At 38.9% G+C, this 15,252-nt stretch overlaps 1 protein-coding gene across 10 annotated transcripts in view; it reads left to right on the forward strand.

Annotated features, from left to right (window-relative positions):
- Positions 1-15,252, forward strand: part of LOC125465836 (transcription factor 12-like) — a 129,315-nt gene that overhangs the window by 109,957 nt on the left and 4,106 nt on the right. For 6 of the 10 annotated variants that reach the window (XM_048559739.2, XM_048559733.2, XM_048559735.2 and 3 more), the window contains 3 exons: positions 190-310; positions 2,382-2,544; positions 6,814-7,046. In XM_048559739.2, coding sequence (XP_048415696.1) covers positions 190-310; positions 2,382-2,544; positions 6,814-7,046 — 517 coding nt within the window. Of the gene's footprint in view, positions 1-189; positions 311-2,381; positions 2,545-6,813; positions 7,047-9,815; positions 10,040-15,252 lie in introns of all 10 variants that reach the window. The other 4 variants (XM_048559738.1, XM_048559743.2, XM_048559736.2 and 1 more) reach the window with 2 other exon arrangements.

Here is a 15,252-nt window from a genome sequence, read left to right on the forward strand (position 1 = left end):
TCCTGTATCAGTGTAGACTTTTTGAGCGTTGCACAATTGTCCCGCAGCTTTTAATTCTCTTAAGTCCCATAAACCTGCTCTGTTTATTTGAGGTTTTGGGGTATTCATCTAAATGTCCCTTTTACAGTTTATTTTGCATAGCTTTCAGATTGTGCAAAATGTTATTCCTAAAATGAATTTATTTTTCAGGTTGCAGCTCATGAAGAAGGTACAGGAATATCTAGTAATGCTAGTGTTCTGCCTAGTCGTGCACTCCCATCACAAACTACTGCATTGTCAGACCTTAACCGACCACAAGAAACCTACAGTGGTTAGTATTGGTGTATCAATATATTTGAATTGTATTTTGCACTTACTTCTTTCAAGATAGATGTGAATATCAAACAAATTGTAAACCAGCAGAGATCTTTTGAAACTTCACAATGATATGTCATAGCAAATATAAGGATTCAGTTATTGCCTTATCACCTGGTGTTACTCATCGAAGCTGTGCAGTTTGACAGTACTAGAGATAAATTGATTTACTGCATGAAGGCTGAGAAAACATAATTACTGCAGGCAGCCCTTAGCTAATAATAGGCTAGTTGTAGATGAGCAAAAATGCAAACATTTGAGAACAAATTGTCTTTGGTCTTTTGATTTAAGATATAATCTCAAGAGGAGAATTTTCATGTTTATGCATCACTGTTCATGAATGAAAAATTAGTGTATTTAAAAGTCAGGTAAATGCAGTTAAAGGATAGAGGAATAAAAATTGTTTGCAAAAGTTACTGAGATATGAGATCTTCTCAATCAATATTTGGGTACTTCAGTAGGGAATAATGACTTACCTGTAGTTTGTTCTATAAGTAGACGGGTATGCTTTTGACTAGATTTAGGCAGTTTATTTCCCGATTGAGGCATTTAATACAAATAAAAATGCTTTACTATTTACTGTTGACCTCGTCCCTCCCTAACCTTACTTTTGAAGGAGTTCCAGACTCCTTCCTCACATTGAAAACATTCTCATCCCTTTTTGCATGAGGGTAGCCAAAGTATTTAATGTTCAGTGTTTTCCTGTAGAAACAAAGTGAATAATATGAACAATATGAAAAGCCACAGCAATATTACTGTTTACAAAAAAACTTACCAAGCCTTCCAACCAACTGCTTCTCCGAATTCTTGCTTTGTTTGCGGTTCTTTCCCTATTTTTTACATAAACCTGATTAACGAAACAAAATCTGTTATTCCACCAGTTCTTGGTCACCATAGTCATTAGCCACTGTCATCGAGCGACACTCAAGTAGCACCTGGCTGTATATGTACCTCACTGAGGATTCTAAAGTAATTCCCTTTTTTAAATTGATAAACCTGCTTTTATTTTACATTAATTCTTTAAAGAAATAATTTCTGCTTTAGATATTAGAAATGGTACTTCCTCTATCTGTGCAACTGCAGTGCTTTCATTTGGGCACTGATTATAATGCTGTATTTTCCGTGGCCTCCACTGAAGGTTTCCTGATTGTACTGCTGCTTCTCCACTGAAGCTTAAAATTCCTGTCAGGGTTACGTACAATTTAAAGTATAGAGTGTAAGCGTCTTTGTTTTGAAATTACTGAAAGATCAAAGCTGTAAAGTTTGTCTATGTCTGAACCATTACTGGATGACTTTGAAAATGCATCTGTGAACAAACCCCTTTTATTTCTTCAGATAGCAAGAACTGCAGATGCTGGAGTCAGAACTAAGTGCGGAGCTGGAGCAACACAGCAGGCCACGTGAGACCCAGCAGAGATTCGGAGACCATTTTGTAGTGCACCTGCTCTCTACACGAAAAACGATGCCTTCCGGTCACGAACCATTTTAACTCCCCCTCCCACTCCCTGGGTGACATGTTGATCCTGGGCCGCTTCCAGTGTCACAATGATGCTACCCGCAAACTAGAGGAGCAGTCCTTCATTCTGCCTTGGGAGCCTACTGCCTGATGGCCTAAACATGGGTTTCACCAGTTTTAAAATCTGCCCCGCCCACCCTGGCCACCACCTATGTCCAAACCTCCCTCTCATCCCCGCCTCCTTGACCTAACACAACCTATCTTCTTTCCCACCTATTCGCCCCTTCCACTTCACTGACCAATCCCCACCACTCCCTACCTGCACTAACCTATCGCCATCCCACCTACATTCCCCAGCCCCACACCACCGCTCTCTATTTATTTCTGATCTCCCTTCACCCTCCCCATTACTAAGGAAGGGTTCAACCTGAATGTCAACTTTCCTGCTCCTCTGATGCTGCCCGGCCTGCTGTGTTCCTCCAGCTCCACACGGTGTTATCTCCTTTATTTCCTCTTGGTCAACTAGTAGCTAAATCAAAAATGTAACTTTTTGTTTTGCATTCTGCTTTAGGAATGTCCAGTGGTCTGCAGAGATCAAGTGTTAGCCAATCTAATGCTGACATTAAACGAGAAGAAAAGGAGGATGATGAAAATCACAATTCCTCAGGTTCTGAAGACAAATCAGAAGATGAGAGGAAAGATTCCAAAATGTCATCAAGGGCATCAAGAACAAGGTACTTTTTTTATTGTTCTAGAATATTTTTCCTAATTGCCTGGTCTGGAGTAAAGCTCAGTAAAAGCTGTGCAATCATGTACTATTTTTTGCTTTGAACGATTAATTCACTTAAGCAGTACAGCTTGAAAATGTTGACTATGTAATATAGTGTTTAATGGAAAATTTGTGGAAGTTTTGAATATGTTGGCAAGACATCTGTAGTGATATTTTCATCAGTATCTATTTTGACTGTATATTTGGTCAGTATGACAGGTAAATTTGACAACTGCGTTGTTTGGTAACAATTGGAATGTTGTCAGCAGAGTTTGGGGAAACTGTTACTGAAAATAACAGTTGCAGAAGTACATACATTGAACATCTTTGTGAATTTGCATTCCTATCAATGAAACAAAAGCCCTTTTTCATTGCATATCTGTATTCCCCAATGATTCACTGGGTGAATAGTTGGGAATATGTTGCGTAAAGATGTATGGATCAGATTGCCAGTTTTGTTACTAGTTAGTGTTCACTTGGTGGATTATCTGTTCAGTACTTCTTGGCTTGAAACTTGAATTTCACATCCTAGCTGATAGAGTCTGCAATCCTATGATATTTCACTTTCTTCGTTGTATCTTAATTTCTGGAGTTAGGTTCCTTTTGCATATATGGGGTCTGGTAACTTCGTAGGTGGATTTGTAAATGTAGTATTTTGCTTGTGATATTTATAAACCTGTTTAATTTTGAAAGACTCAATTCAACTAAGTGCATAATGCTGCACTTATATGGAGTTACTATAGAACACCAGTTGAGTATGACAAAATGGAAAGGAGCTCAACTTGCAACCAGTTTGAACACTACAATTAAGTAAAGTTCAGACAAGGACTTGGCACTCTCCTTTTTTAGCATGTAGCGGGAATTTCGTAATTTGAGGGTATGGGTTAACTGTTAAAGTATTGTCTGGATCCAAGTCACTGTTCTCTTCACAAATGCCTATTTCCACCTCGCATATCTGAAATGCCCAGCAGAAAGGAGTTTTAACTGTAAAATGTTCTGCAACAAAGTGATTGTAAAAGGCCGAAGCTAAATGTTATGTTTAAAATGTTAGTCTTGGACACATTTCTCTCTCTCTTAAGGTGAATGTAAAATAATAGTGGTTTCTGCTCCATTTTGCTTTTAGGTTATTAATTAAACCTGTAAAATTACACACTGCCAAGTCAAATATAAACTCTCTGGTCAATTCTAAAATGTGCTTTTCTTTCTTAAAAAACTATATGAATTCCTTATCCAGATCGCTGCCAGTTTGATTTTCTCTGCTTGTATAGAAATTCAGGTCAACCTGTATACTTTATCTTGCATGTTCGTTACTGTTAAAGGGCCTGTAGACCACAGTCAATACTGACTTTTCTCCTAATATTTATCATTTCCATCCAAATTGATTCTACATTCTGAACTTCTGAATTCCTGTCTAAATATTATATAAGTGCCATCTTGTATTAACAATGTTAGCCCTTAACCTTTTACCTAGCTTCCAATTTTTCTTCAAATTCATATTTCTTCTATAATCAGGACAGTCCTTATCATACTGTGGTACTGTCTCAAAAGACTATTAGATTGTATTTGTTTACTTCAGTGTGTACTGTTAGTTTGCTTTGTTCTGAATCAAAGAATCCCTACAGTGAGGAAACTGGCCCTTCAGCCCAACAGGCCCACACTGACCCTCAGAGCACCCGCCCAAACCCACCTACCTAATGTACAAATCCCTGAGCACTATGGGCAATTTAGCATGGCCAGTCCACCTAGCCTGCTCGTCTTTGAACTGTGGGAGGAAACAGGAACATCCGGAGGAAACGCAGACACTGGAGTTTGCGCGTTGTCCCAAAGACATTCGCCCGAGGATGGAATTGAACCCGGCTCCATGATGCTGTGAGGGAGCAGTACTAAACGCTGTGCCGCCCATGTATTCCCATGCAAATCCGTCTGTTTTGTCTTGAGGTTTCCTTCTTTCTGTACCCTCATGCCACTCTCTGATCCGTGTTGCTGTTTTCATCTCTTGCCTTGTCACCGTGACGTGCCACATCTTTCCACATAAGATCTCTGGCTCCACCATTTAGATTACAGCCTAGTCTACTTCCCTGGTTGAGCAATTTGCAAGGACACTGGTCTTAAGCTGACACTCCTCCTACCCTCTGCTTCACTCGCAGTCACTTCTTCCTGACTATGACCAGTAACCAAATTAGAATATGGTATCTTACAGTAAAGTGGCTGTCTCCTCATTTTTAAGAATCCAACAAAATCTGCCCTGTGATGCATCAATGTCTGCAGTACATTCCCTGGCTTTCAAACTTCTCAGCTGAAACTACGGAAACTTTGAACTCCGTAGACGCTACTGTGATCCCAGGAAGTTTTCCTTGGATCACAGTAGCATCTACGGAGTTTTCATGTACTGCAGTCTAGACACCCCATCTGCCCTGCTAATTTGAACCAGTTATTTATTAATAAATTAGACTACTCACTTGCCTCCACAACGCCTATAAACTTAAATGTGGGAGTGCAGTAATGCACGTAGGAGAGACCGTAATTTTCCCAACTACTTATTCGAAATGGAAAGTATTGCTTTTCAATATTAAATGAAAAATTGGGGGGAAAATTTACATGACCACCTATAGACGTGGGGTATCATTGCAACTTTCTCCTTAAGAATTGATTGCTTTGAAGCTATTTTAATGTGTTTCTTTCACTTCCCTCCAAAACCTTTGCGCTCTCCTCCATCCAAGAATTTTTCACTGCTGATTGAGTTCTTTGATAAATGACAGAATATTGATTCATGGGCATCCAAAAAATAATGCAATAATTTTGCTTAATGTTTTAATCCAGCAAGATTTCATTTCAAGGAAGATTTGAGTTCAGAGGATAAGTGCACATTAGTGCTGTGATAACTTTATCTATCATGTATGATCAGTATGAACAGAAGTACACTTTGCGGTGCTACAACAGTTGTCTTCCACATGAACGGTCACCTTACAGCCTATCAGGGTGTCTTAATCAAGAGTCTTGATTGATTTATGATTACAGTTTAATGAATTGTTTTCAAACTGAAAGCAAAGCTGCCAATCGTGCATCCTTTTTCAAGGAAGGAGCAGGTGTAGGTGCATTTGATACTGGAGAATATAAAGAACTAACATCAGAATGTGAAAGCCACTGCCGACATGACTCTGATGGGAAGTGAGTCAGTCCTGTTGTGCCGCAATTACTATCTTAAACTTCAAACACCTGGCTAACCTTGATATTTCACGTACAAATTTGAAATCATTTTGGTTTGGACAAATCACCCTCCTGCCATTGAGATCTTAACAAAGTGCCGATACTACATTGGTTTCATTAGAATTTCATCATTTTGAACCTTATATCACCACCCATACTTAAGCAGAGGCAAAGTCAGTATCAGGGATGTTTACCAATGATTGCAGAATGTTCCACACCATTCACGACAACTCAAATGCTAAAGCAATCCGTGCTCAAATACAGCAAAACCTGGTCACACCACATGCTGCAACAGGAAGTATGTTTGAGCACCGTGAGTAATCATTGAACAGTACAGCACAGAATAAGATTGTTCGGTTCCTAGTCCCTTGTTGACTCTATCTTACGTTGTAGTTTGATAACATTTAGAAATCTTTAGGATGTAGGTATTTGCTGTTACAAATTCTTCTTCTATCATTTTAGAGTTGAAATAGAAATAAGAACAGTTAGAAACCATATTCTCAATCTCCCAAAAAGTAGAATGTAATACTTGGTTTTCAACAAAAACCTTTTTTTAAATAAAATTTACTTGTATGTTCTTGAAATGTACTATTTCTTGACTAGACTTCTAAACCCAATCATGTGATGAACAGGCCTTAAAGTTAAGGTGAGATGTCTTGCAGATGTATCAAATATTCCACAATTTTGTTGCCTATTATTTACAAATGAAATACAGGCTTTTGCACAAATCATAATTTAACATTTAAGATATAATGCATCGAGTTGTGATATTTTTTTGTTCAAAAAATAACTTGCTTTTGTTTTACATACGTGATAAATTGGGCTATACATTGAACTATTGCTGACCCAGTTGCAGCTGTCAAAATAATGTATGAACATTGTTTCCTCCTCATATCTTGGTATTATAAAGTGATTATTAGTTGAAGGTATTATTCAGTTCAAATATTTGAATTCAGCATATGATTGCCGCTATGATTTGCACTTGATATCTTGTACTTGAGGGATGTTTTTATTATATTTTGGTCAGTAGTCAAGATGATGATGAACACCTTGCCCCAGAGCAAAAGGCAGAGAGAGAGCGGGAAAGGAGAGTAGCTAATAATGCTCGTGAACGCCTTCGTGTGCGTGACATCAATGAGGCCTTCAAAGAACTTGGACGCATGTGTCAACTCCACCTTAACAGTGACAAGCCACAGACAAAACTGCTTATTCTCCACCAGGCTGTATCAGTCATTCTCAACTTGGAACAACAAGTCAGAGGTCAGTTGGTCATAGTGATGTCAACTGGCATGGAGCTATCTCTACTTGAAATACAACATGCCAAACGCTTATTTTCCCCGTTTGTCCTGAAGATCCTGATCCTGTTTTACACAACTTTCACTTGCATGCAGTGCATATCATTTATCCTAGCAGGTTATTCCACAACAAATTTAAATGCAGTAGAAAATTATGATTCAATTTTGCACTTGTTCTCTTGCCCATTGAAATGGTAAAGATGGCATGAACTAGAGGCCTCCTTTTTAAATACAGTTAACGAAACGTGCAGGCATGTCTGTTCCAAACATTCCAAACAATTTGAAAAGCTATGACTACAGAAAAATTTGTTCCAGACTGATTGAACTGAAAGCTCATTTTTTAAGATTCATGCCTGATAAACTCCTCTGTGTCATGTACCAACAGAAGGCTGTGCGTTTATGAATGTTGATTGACATGTGCATGTATCTGGAAATTTTGCAAGGACAGAATTGGGCTTGTGTGTGCTGCAACATGCTCAACAGCCTTGCTCAGTAAAATAGGTGTTTGAGCAAGCTACCAGAGACGTGATGACACTATTAAGAGTATTTTCAAACAAGACGGGAAGGGGAAAAAAAGCATTAATGGAAAACGCTCTGTGTTGTCCTTCATGCGTTTGCTGAGTCCATGGTCATAAATTGGACATTTATTCCAACTGTGCAGTATGAATATATGCTCCTGAAAAATAGAGCTTTACTGCAAGTTGGGAACAATCTGAACACAAACCTTGTCTTCTCTCCACCTCTCTTTTTTTAAAGAAATGTGGCAAATTTTGCCTTCCACATTGCAATTGATGGCATTCATTTTAGCCTGTGCCTATGGCGAGAGCCTAATTTTGAAGAGCAATAACTGTTAATTATACTTCTACCTAAATTGTCACAACTTCCATCACCTCAAACATGTACAGAAACCAGTAAAATTCCAAGAGGAAAGTCAGGGAAGGAATGACTGCATGATAGCTTGTAGTCCATTTAAATTAAGTTTGGATTCAGCTTTCAGAGGTTGCCTCTAGGCTAACCTGATGCCCTGGCTTTCTCAATATTACATAGTGATAAAGCAAAATTATATTATGTTTCTGTTGCACTTTTTATAGAAATATCCTGCTTGAGAATATTTTCTACTCATCTAGTCCTATACACCTTGCTTCTGTGTTCTTCTTATCCCATTCTCTAACACCCCTCCTCCCTAATTAAATGCATGCCAAGTATGAATATCCTGGCATATTTATATAGCTAATATTTCCTTTGCAGTTTGCTCTACAAACTTGGATTCGGGAGTGTTTCCATATGGCCAGCCTTTGCTCTTAGTCATGCTCTTTTCTAATTTCCATAACATGTGTTTTCTGCTCTCTTGTTCTTGCCTTGGATGGTTCCAAGTCATTGTCACCCACTCACTGGTTCCATTCTGACCTCGTACTTGCTGTTTAGCAGTGTTCAAAGCAGGGAACTGACGTAAAATCTAAAGAATTCAACCTGACATGTCTGGCAACTCTGATTCTGTTGTTGGTGCTGTGATAGATCCAAATTCTGATTTACCTGAGGGTCTGGCTCCTTTTAAATTAATAGGCTTCTACAATTGACAAATTTACTGGGGTTTTGACCTATTCAATCCCAGTCTAAATTGCAAAAATGTGCCACTAGTTCCCTGAAATTACCCTAAACGTTGATGGTAAGAAATAATTCCTAGTTGGCCTCACTTTGCACACAAGGTAAATAACAGATTGCTATGACAAATTAAGAGTGGTTAATGTAAATTTGCATGATTATGGCATATTATCTGGACGTAATACCAAGAGGAATATGGAAACATGAATGCCTGGAGAACAAAAGCAGTGTTGAAAGAAAATCGAGCTACACTAAATGATTGAGTTTCATGTCCAAAGATGAATTCAAAAAACAAGTAGACTGGTGCACCTGTGAATTGCCAGTAGTCTATAGAAATGCTTCCAGGATTTAATTATTTATCGTGAGCTATTAGAATCTTTGGACTTTCAAGGGGGCTGATTTTGTTTTAGCTATTGCAATGGAAGGAGTAAGTTTGGCTGCCGAGAATCTAATATGGAGGACCCGTAATAAGAAAACTAAATTTGACAATAATCGGACATGCCAGCAATTGAATATAATTGAGAGCACCTTTTACAAATGAAGATTCTTCAAGTTAATTGCCTTTACTTAGGAGAATTTAAACCTAATGAATGCTACTTATTTTGTACACTTACTTCCACTTTACAATAAGCCATTCATCCTGAATTGACTTTCAACCCGTTCAAGAAAATCTATAAATATTCATGGAAATAAATTAAGCAGTTATCCAGTATAGAAGCTGTTGAAAATTTATAAATATAGTTAGGGCTGTGAGACATAAATAGCATTTCCTAAGGGTTATGATAATCTCCTGTACCTATCTCTTCTAGCTGTTTGCTCTGGGTGTGACAGTTTATTGGTTCAAGATTAAAGGTCAGTGTATCCTTTTGTGGGCTTCCTTGATTACATCTATCGACAAAATTTGTATGCAGTATTTTGGCTTCTCACTCCATCAATATTAGCAAATTCAGAAATACAAATTGATTTGTTAAAACAAATTTTACCACCTTTATGAAACTTTAAACTTGAAGCTTTGTAAAGGTGTGTCTAATACAAGTTTGATAGTATTCATATCTTTATGTGCCTACAAAAGGATTACAGCTTCTGCAAAATTGCCATCCCTAACTAACCCTGTTGGCACTGAATCCTGCAGTCATGATGAAGGCTTTACAGGCGAAGAAAAAGAAATGAAGGACCGTGAAAGGCGATTGGCAAATAATATGAGGGAGCGAATTCGCGTCAGAGACATTAATGAGGCTTTCAAAGAGTTGGGTCGCATGTGTCAGATGCACTTAAAAACTGATAAGGCTCAAACCAAACTGATCATCCTGCAGCAGGCCGTCCAGGTCATTCTCTGCCTTGAACAGCAAGTACGAGGTAGTGTACAGTAACAGTAATCAGCAAGCACTGATTAATCCTACCATTTTAAATATATTGTGCTGATTGGTTATCACCCACGACATTTACGGCAATAGGAGCTAGGTAATCTAACTTTGGGAAAAAAAATACTTCTGGGATAACCTTAATCAAGATTGACCTATTGTAGTAGACATTTACTAAATCCTTCATGAATTTATTCTAACTTCATGTACATGGGTTAGGCCAGAATTGTGGTATTTATACGTATGCACATGCATTTCTTAAGATATGAAGTGGGATTAATAGTTGTTAAAGCCTGTTGAATTGTAAATCTCACTTTTGAACATTTCGTCTGTCTTTTAGACGAAATACTTGAGAGTGACAAGTTAGACATTGTAATTTCGCGAAACATGAGGTGATAAAAGAAGGACTAGAATGCAAGCTTCCATCAAAACTGGGGGAAAAGTAGGAGAGAAAACAGGGTAAATGAGGAAGGTAGTGGGAATAATGTTGAGCTTGGATTTTTGGAAATCTGAAGACTGAAGGTGAAGTCTTCCTGGGAATGATTTAGCTCTTTTCTTAGGACTGTGTGCAGCCCAAGATTTTGTTTGCTGCTTTTGATTACTCACTTTAGCACAAACATCCCCTCCTTTCCCATACCCAGAAAGTAAATCAAATACAATACAATGACATTGTATCTCTGGCTTAGTTATTTAGATATGAGGCAAAGAGAACGCAGCATGTGGTTTGTAGTTTGAAAAGAAAGATCTAGCCAGGAGCACTTGCTCTCTACCTTTCTTCCACGACATGGCAGTTTTTATTGGAGTATGGTCACAGGAGTGCCAACAGTCTTCTAGTATTTGAACGGAGTTGCCACTGTCTGCAAACCTGAACAGTTGCCAAATTCAACCTTGCCTTTATCTGAACTTACATGCCTATTAGGTCATGCAAAATATCCTCCCTCTGTACTGCATCTCCTGGTGTAGTAAGCTTTTGAGTCAGCAAGTCAATTTTGGGCAGCAATTCTTTTCTATAAAGGTGAAAGAAGAACAACCAGTTCGAACTGAAGATACAGGATGAAATGTTCCCCTCCCTACAAGTGATGAAAAGGGGAAATAATTAAAGTTAACTCTTGAATGAATCGGCGTTCACCAACCAAAGGACACATGATAAATACATCTCCTGTTTATCCCCTTAAACCCTAGAGAATACATATTATGCAGTAAATGGAAAAGCGCTGGGGAAAATTGATGCACAGAAAGATCTGGGTGTTCAGGTCCATTGTACCCTGAAGGTGGCAACACAGGTCAATTAGGGTGGCCAACAAAGCATGCGGCATGCTTTCTTTCATTGGACAGGGTATTGCGTACAAGAGTTGACAGGTCATGTTACTGTTGTATAGGACTTTGGTTCGACCACATTTGGAATACTGCATGTAGTTCTGGTCACCACATCACCAAAAGGACTTGGATGCTTTGGAGAGGATGCAGAGGAGGTTCACCAGGATGTTGCCTGGTACGGAGAGTGCTAGCTATGAAGAGAGGTTGAGTAGATTAGGATTATTTACATTAGAAAGCCGGAGGTTGAGGGGGTACCTGATTTGAGGCCTACAAAATTATGAGGGGTATAGACAGGGTGGATAGCAAGAAGCTTTTTCCCCAGAGTGGGGGACTCAATTACTAGGGGATCATGATTTCAAGGTGAGAGGGGAAAAGTTTAGGGGAGATGTGTGTGCAAAGTTCTTTAAGCAGAAGGTGGTGGGAGCCTGGAACGCATTGCCAGTGGAGGTGGTAGAGGCGGGCACGATAGCGTCATTTAAGATGTATCTAGACAGATACATGAATTGGCAGGGAGCAGAGGGATACAGATCCTTGGAAAATAGACGACAGGTTTAGATAGAGGATCTGGATCTGCGCAAGTTTGGAGGGCCGAAGGGCCTGTTCCTGTGCTGTAATTTCCTTTGTTCTTAATACAGGACTATTTTGCCCAATCACACTTCATCGGTCATCGTCATCTTCATCTTCATAGGGCTCAAGTTTGCCTTTCTTTGCACTCCCTCAATGTCAATGATATCTTTCCTGAGAAATGAAGACCAAAACTGCACACAGTATTTCGGGTTTGGCCGAACCAACATTCTATAAATTGAACCAAGTCTTTGCTACTCCGTATTCAAGTCCTCTAGTAGTAAAGGCTCACATGCCATTAGCTCCCCTGAGATCTTGCTGTATTTGCATGTTAACCTTCAGAGATTTATTGACCTCGGACATTTGTGTCCTTTTTGTACACTTACACTTTCCAATGCTTTACCATTTAAGGAATACTTTGATCCTTTTGTTTCTTCTGATTTTAAAGTGGATAATCTCATTTTTCCACATTGTCTTCCATATTCTTTACAAATCACAGTGCCAGTCCATCTCCTGAAGCCACTTCACATTTTTTTCACAAAACTCATTCCCACTTAGCTCCATGTCAACTGCTAATTTGGAAATATTACATTAGGCCTCCTACTTAATTTGGAAATACTATACAAGTCCCCAGATCATTGATAATACATGTATTATGAACAGCTGAGGCCCAAGTATTGATCTTTGCAGTACGCAGTAGTCACAGCATGCCTTTGTGAAAATGACCGTCCAAGCATGCATCTATGTCTGTATATTGCCTCCTATTTTATGTGCTTTAATGTTTCTAATCAGAATCCTGTAGGGTCTTTTGTCTAGTTTTTTTAAAGTAAGAGGAGAAAGCTTTAAAAGGGACCTGAGGCAGTTCTTTTTTTCCACACAGTGAGTTGTAGGTAGAAGGAAATGCCAGAGGAAGTGGTAGATGCAGGTACAGTCACAATGTTTGAGACATTTGGCTAGGTACACTAATAGGAAAGGTTTAGAGGGATTTGGGGCAAACTCAGGCTAGTGGGACTTGTTTAGTTTGGGAAACTTGGTCAGCATAGACGAATTGGACCGAAGCGTTACTTTCTATGCTATATGACTGTATGTATGATTCTATAACTCTTCATTCTGCCTAGCCACTTGAATTTCTAGTTTTGGAACATTTCTGACCCCTTCCTCAGTGAAAACAGATACAAACTAATCACCTGGCTTATCTGCCATTTCTTTATTTCTCATTATAAATTCTCCTGACTCTGCCTGTAATGGACCTACGTTCTTTTAGCCAGACTTTTTCTTTTTATGTGCCTATGGAAGCTTTTACAGTGTATTTTTTTTTTGTTAAATTGCACTCCTATCCTATTCTCCCTTTCATTATCTTGGTCCTTCTATTGTAACCTATAACTCTGACCCTAGAATTACTGCAATATCTGGCAACTTTATAGGCCTTTTCTTAATCTTTTATGCAAGCCTTGTTAGCCATAGTTGACTGACTTTTTATTTTACTGCACCTTGAAGGAATGTACAGTTGCTGTACATCCTGTCATTATCAATGGATTGTCTTTAAAGAACGATGTACAGTCATGCATTGTAATGTACTTTCCCTATTTTTCTCAGCCAATTTGCACGTCATGTCTTCATGATTGTTATTTACTAAAATTAAATGCCTTTTGCTTCAGAATAAACTATCTCTCTTGCTACAAAATGTAGCATTCTAGCAATTTGTGGTCACCCCTTCCTAAAGGCCCTTTTTACAAGAAGGGTGTTAATTAGCCGTTTTGATGAATAAAAGTAGCCCTAAAATAGCAGGTCCTCTAGTTGGCTCCTCCTCACTTTGCTGTAGAAAATCACCCCTAACAAAGTCTGGAAATGCATTCTGTTGAGCTCAATTGGTTACCTATTCACTGTGCATGTTAAAGTCACCCATGAAAACTGTGTTGCTCATGCTACCTGCTTCTCTCATCTCATGATTAATAACATAATCCTTAGAATTGTACTATTTGATGTATCATAATTAATTGCAACCAATATCTGATTTCAGATGAGGGATTTGTCTTATGAAGAGAGATTTTGCAGTTTCAATCTATATTCTCGAGTTTACCAGATTGAAAGGGGATCTACTTGAGGTATAGAAGATGCTAAAGGACATTTGACAAAGTAGACATAGAAAGGATGTTTACTTTTGTGGGGCAATCTAGAACAAGAAGCGGTAGTTTTAGGATAAGGGGTAGCAGGCTTAAAACAGGTGAGAAATTGCTTCTCTCGAAAGGTCATGAATGTTCGGAATTTGCTACCACAAAGTGCAATGAATGCTGGGGCATTGAGTTCATTTAAGGAGGAGATAGATTTTTAATTAATAATGGGGCGAGGAACAGTGGAGTTGAGGCTGAGAGGAGATCAGCCTTGTAAGGGGTTGAATTGCCTTTAGTTCTATGTCCTGTGTTCTTAGTTCCACCCAAACAGATTCCACACATTGGAAGAACAGTCCGAAATCCTCCCTTACTAATGTACTTATCCCATCCCTTAACAGCTCAACTCCATCTCCTTTTTCCTTTTTTGCCCTTCTTAATTGTCAAATATCTGAGTATTCAGTTCCCAGTCCCGGCACCATGCAGCAAATTTCTGTGATGTCCGTTAAATCATACCATGTATCTCTGTGTACTTTTTTGGATTATCCACCTTATGGTGACTGCTGCATGAATTTAGATGCCCTTACCTTTGTCTTATTGGTATCATTATACTTTCAAAGCATACTCAATTTCTTCTAGTCTCTCAGGCATCTTTTCAGTCTCCTGTTACCAATTTTACTATCTTCCAATTTAGCTTATCCCTCAAGTTCCCTTTCCCTGATAAACTAGTTTAAAGCCACCCACAGCCATGCTGGCAAATCGTTTGTTGAAAATAACAAATCCAATCCCATAAAGGTGTAACTCATCCAATTGTACAGGTCCCACCCACCCCAGAACTAGTCTCAACTCTGAGAAAACTGACGCCCTCCCTCCTATGCCAGTTTTTCAGCCGCATAATTAATTGATCATTCCTTCTGTTCTTGTGCTCAGTAGCATGTGGCTTTGGAAATAATCCTGTGATTACTGCTTTCAAGGTCCTGCTTTTTAAATTTCCTTCCTGAAACCTGGCTTCTGAACCTCATCCGTCATCTTACCCATATTGTACACATCGTCAGCAACAACAACTTCTGACTGATTGATTCTCTTCTCCCAGAAGGATGTTCTGCAGCTGTGCTGTGACATGGTTGACGACAGAGCATCCTGAAGTCATGTTTACCGTCACAGAAATGCCTGTCTGCTTCCTTAACCATGGAACCCTTCATAGCTATTGCTCTTCCAT

Source organism: Stegostoma tigrinum, chromosome 30 (assembly GCF_030684315.1).
Source record: "Stegostoma tigrinum isolate sSteTig4 chromosome 30, sSteTig4.hap1, whole genome shotgun sequence".
In the NCBI taxonomy this organism is placed as follows: Eukaryota; Metazoa; Chordata; class Chondrichthyes; order Orectolobiformes; family Stegostomatidae; genus Stegostoma; species Stegostoma tigrinum.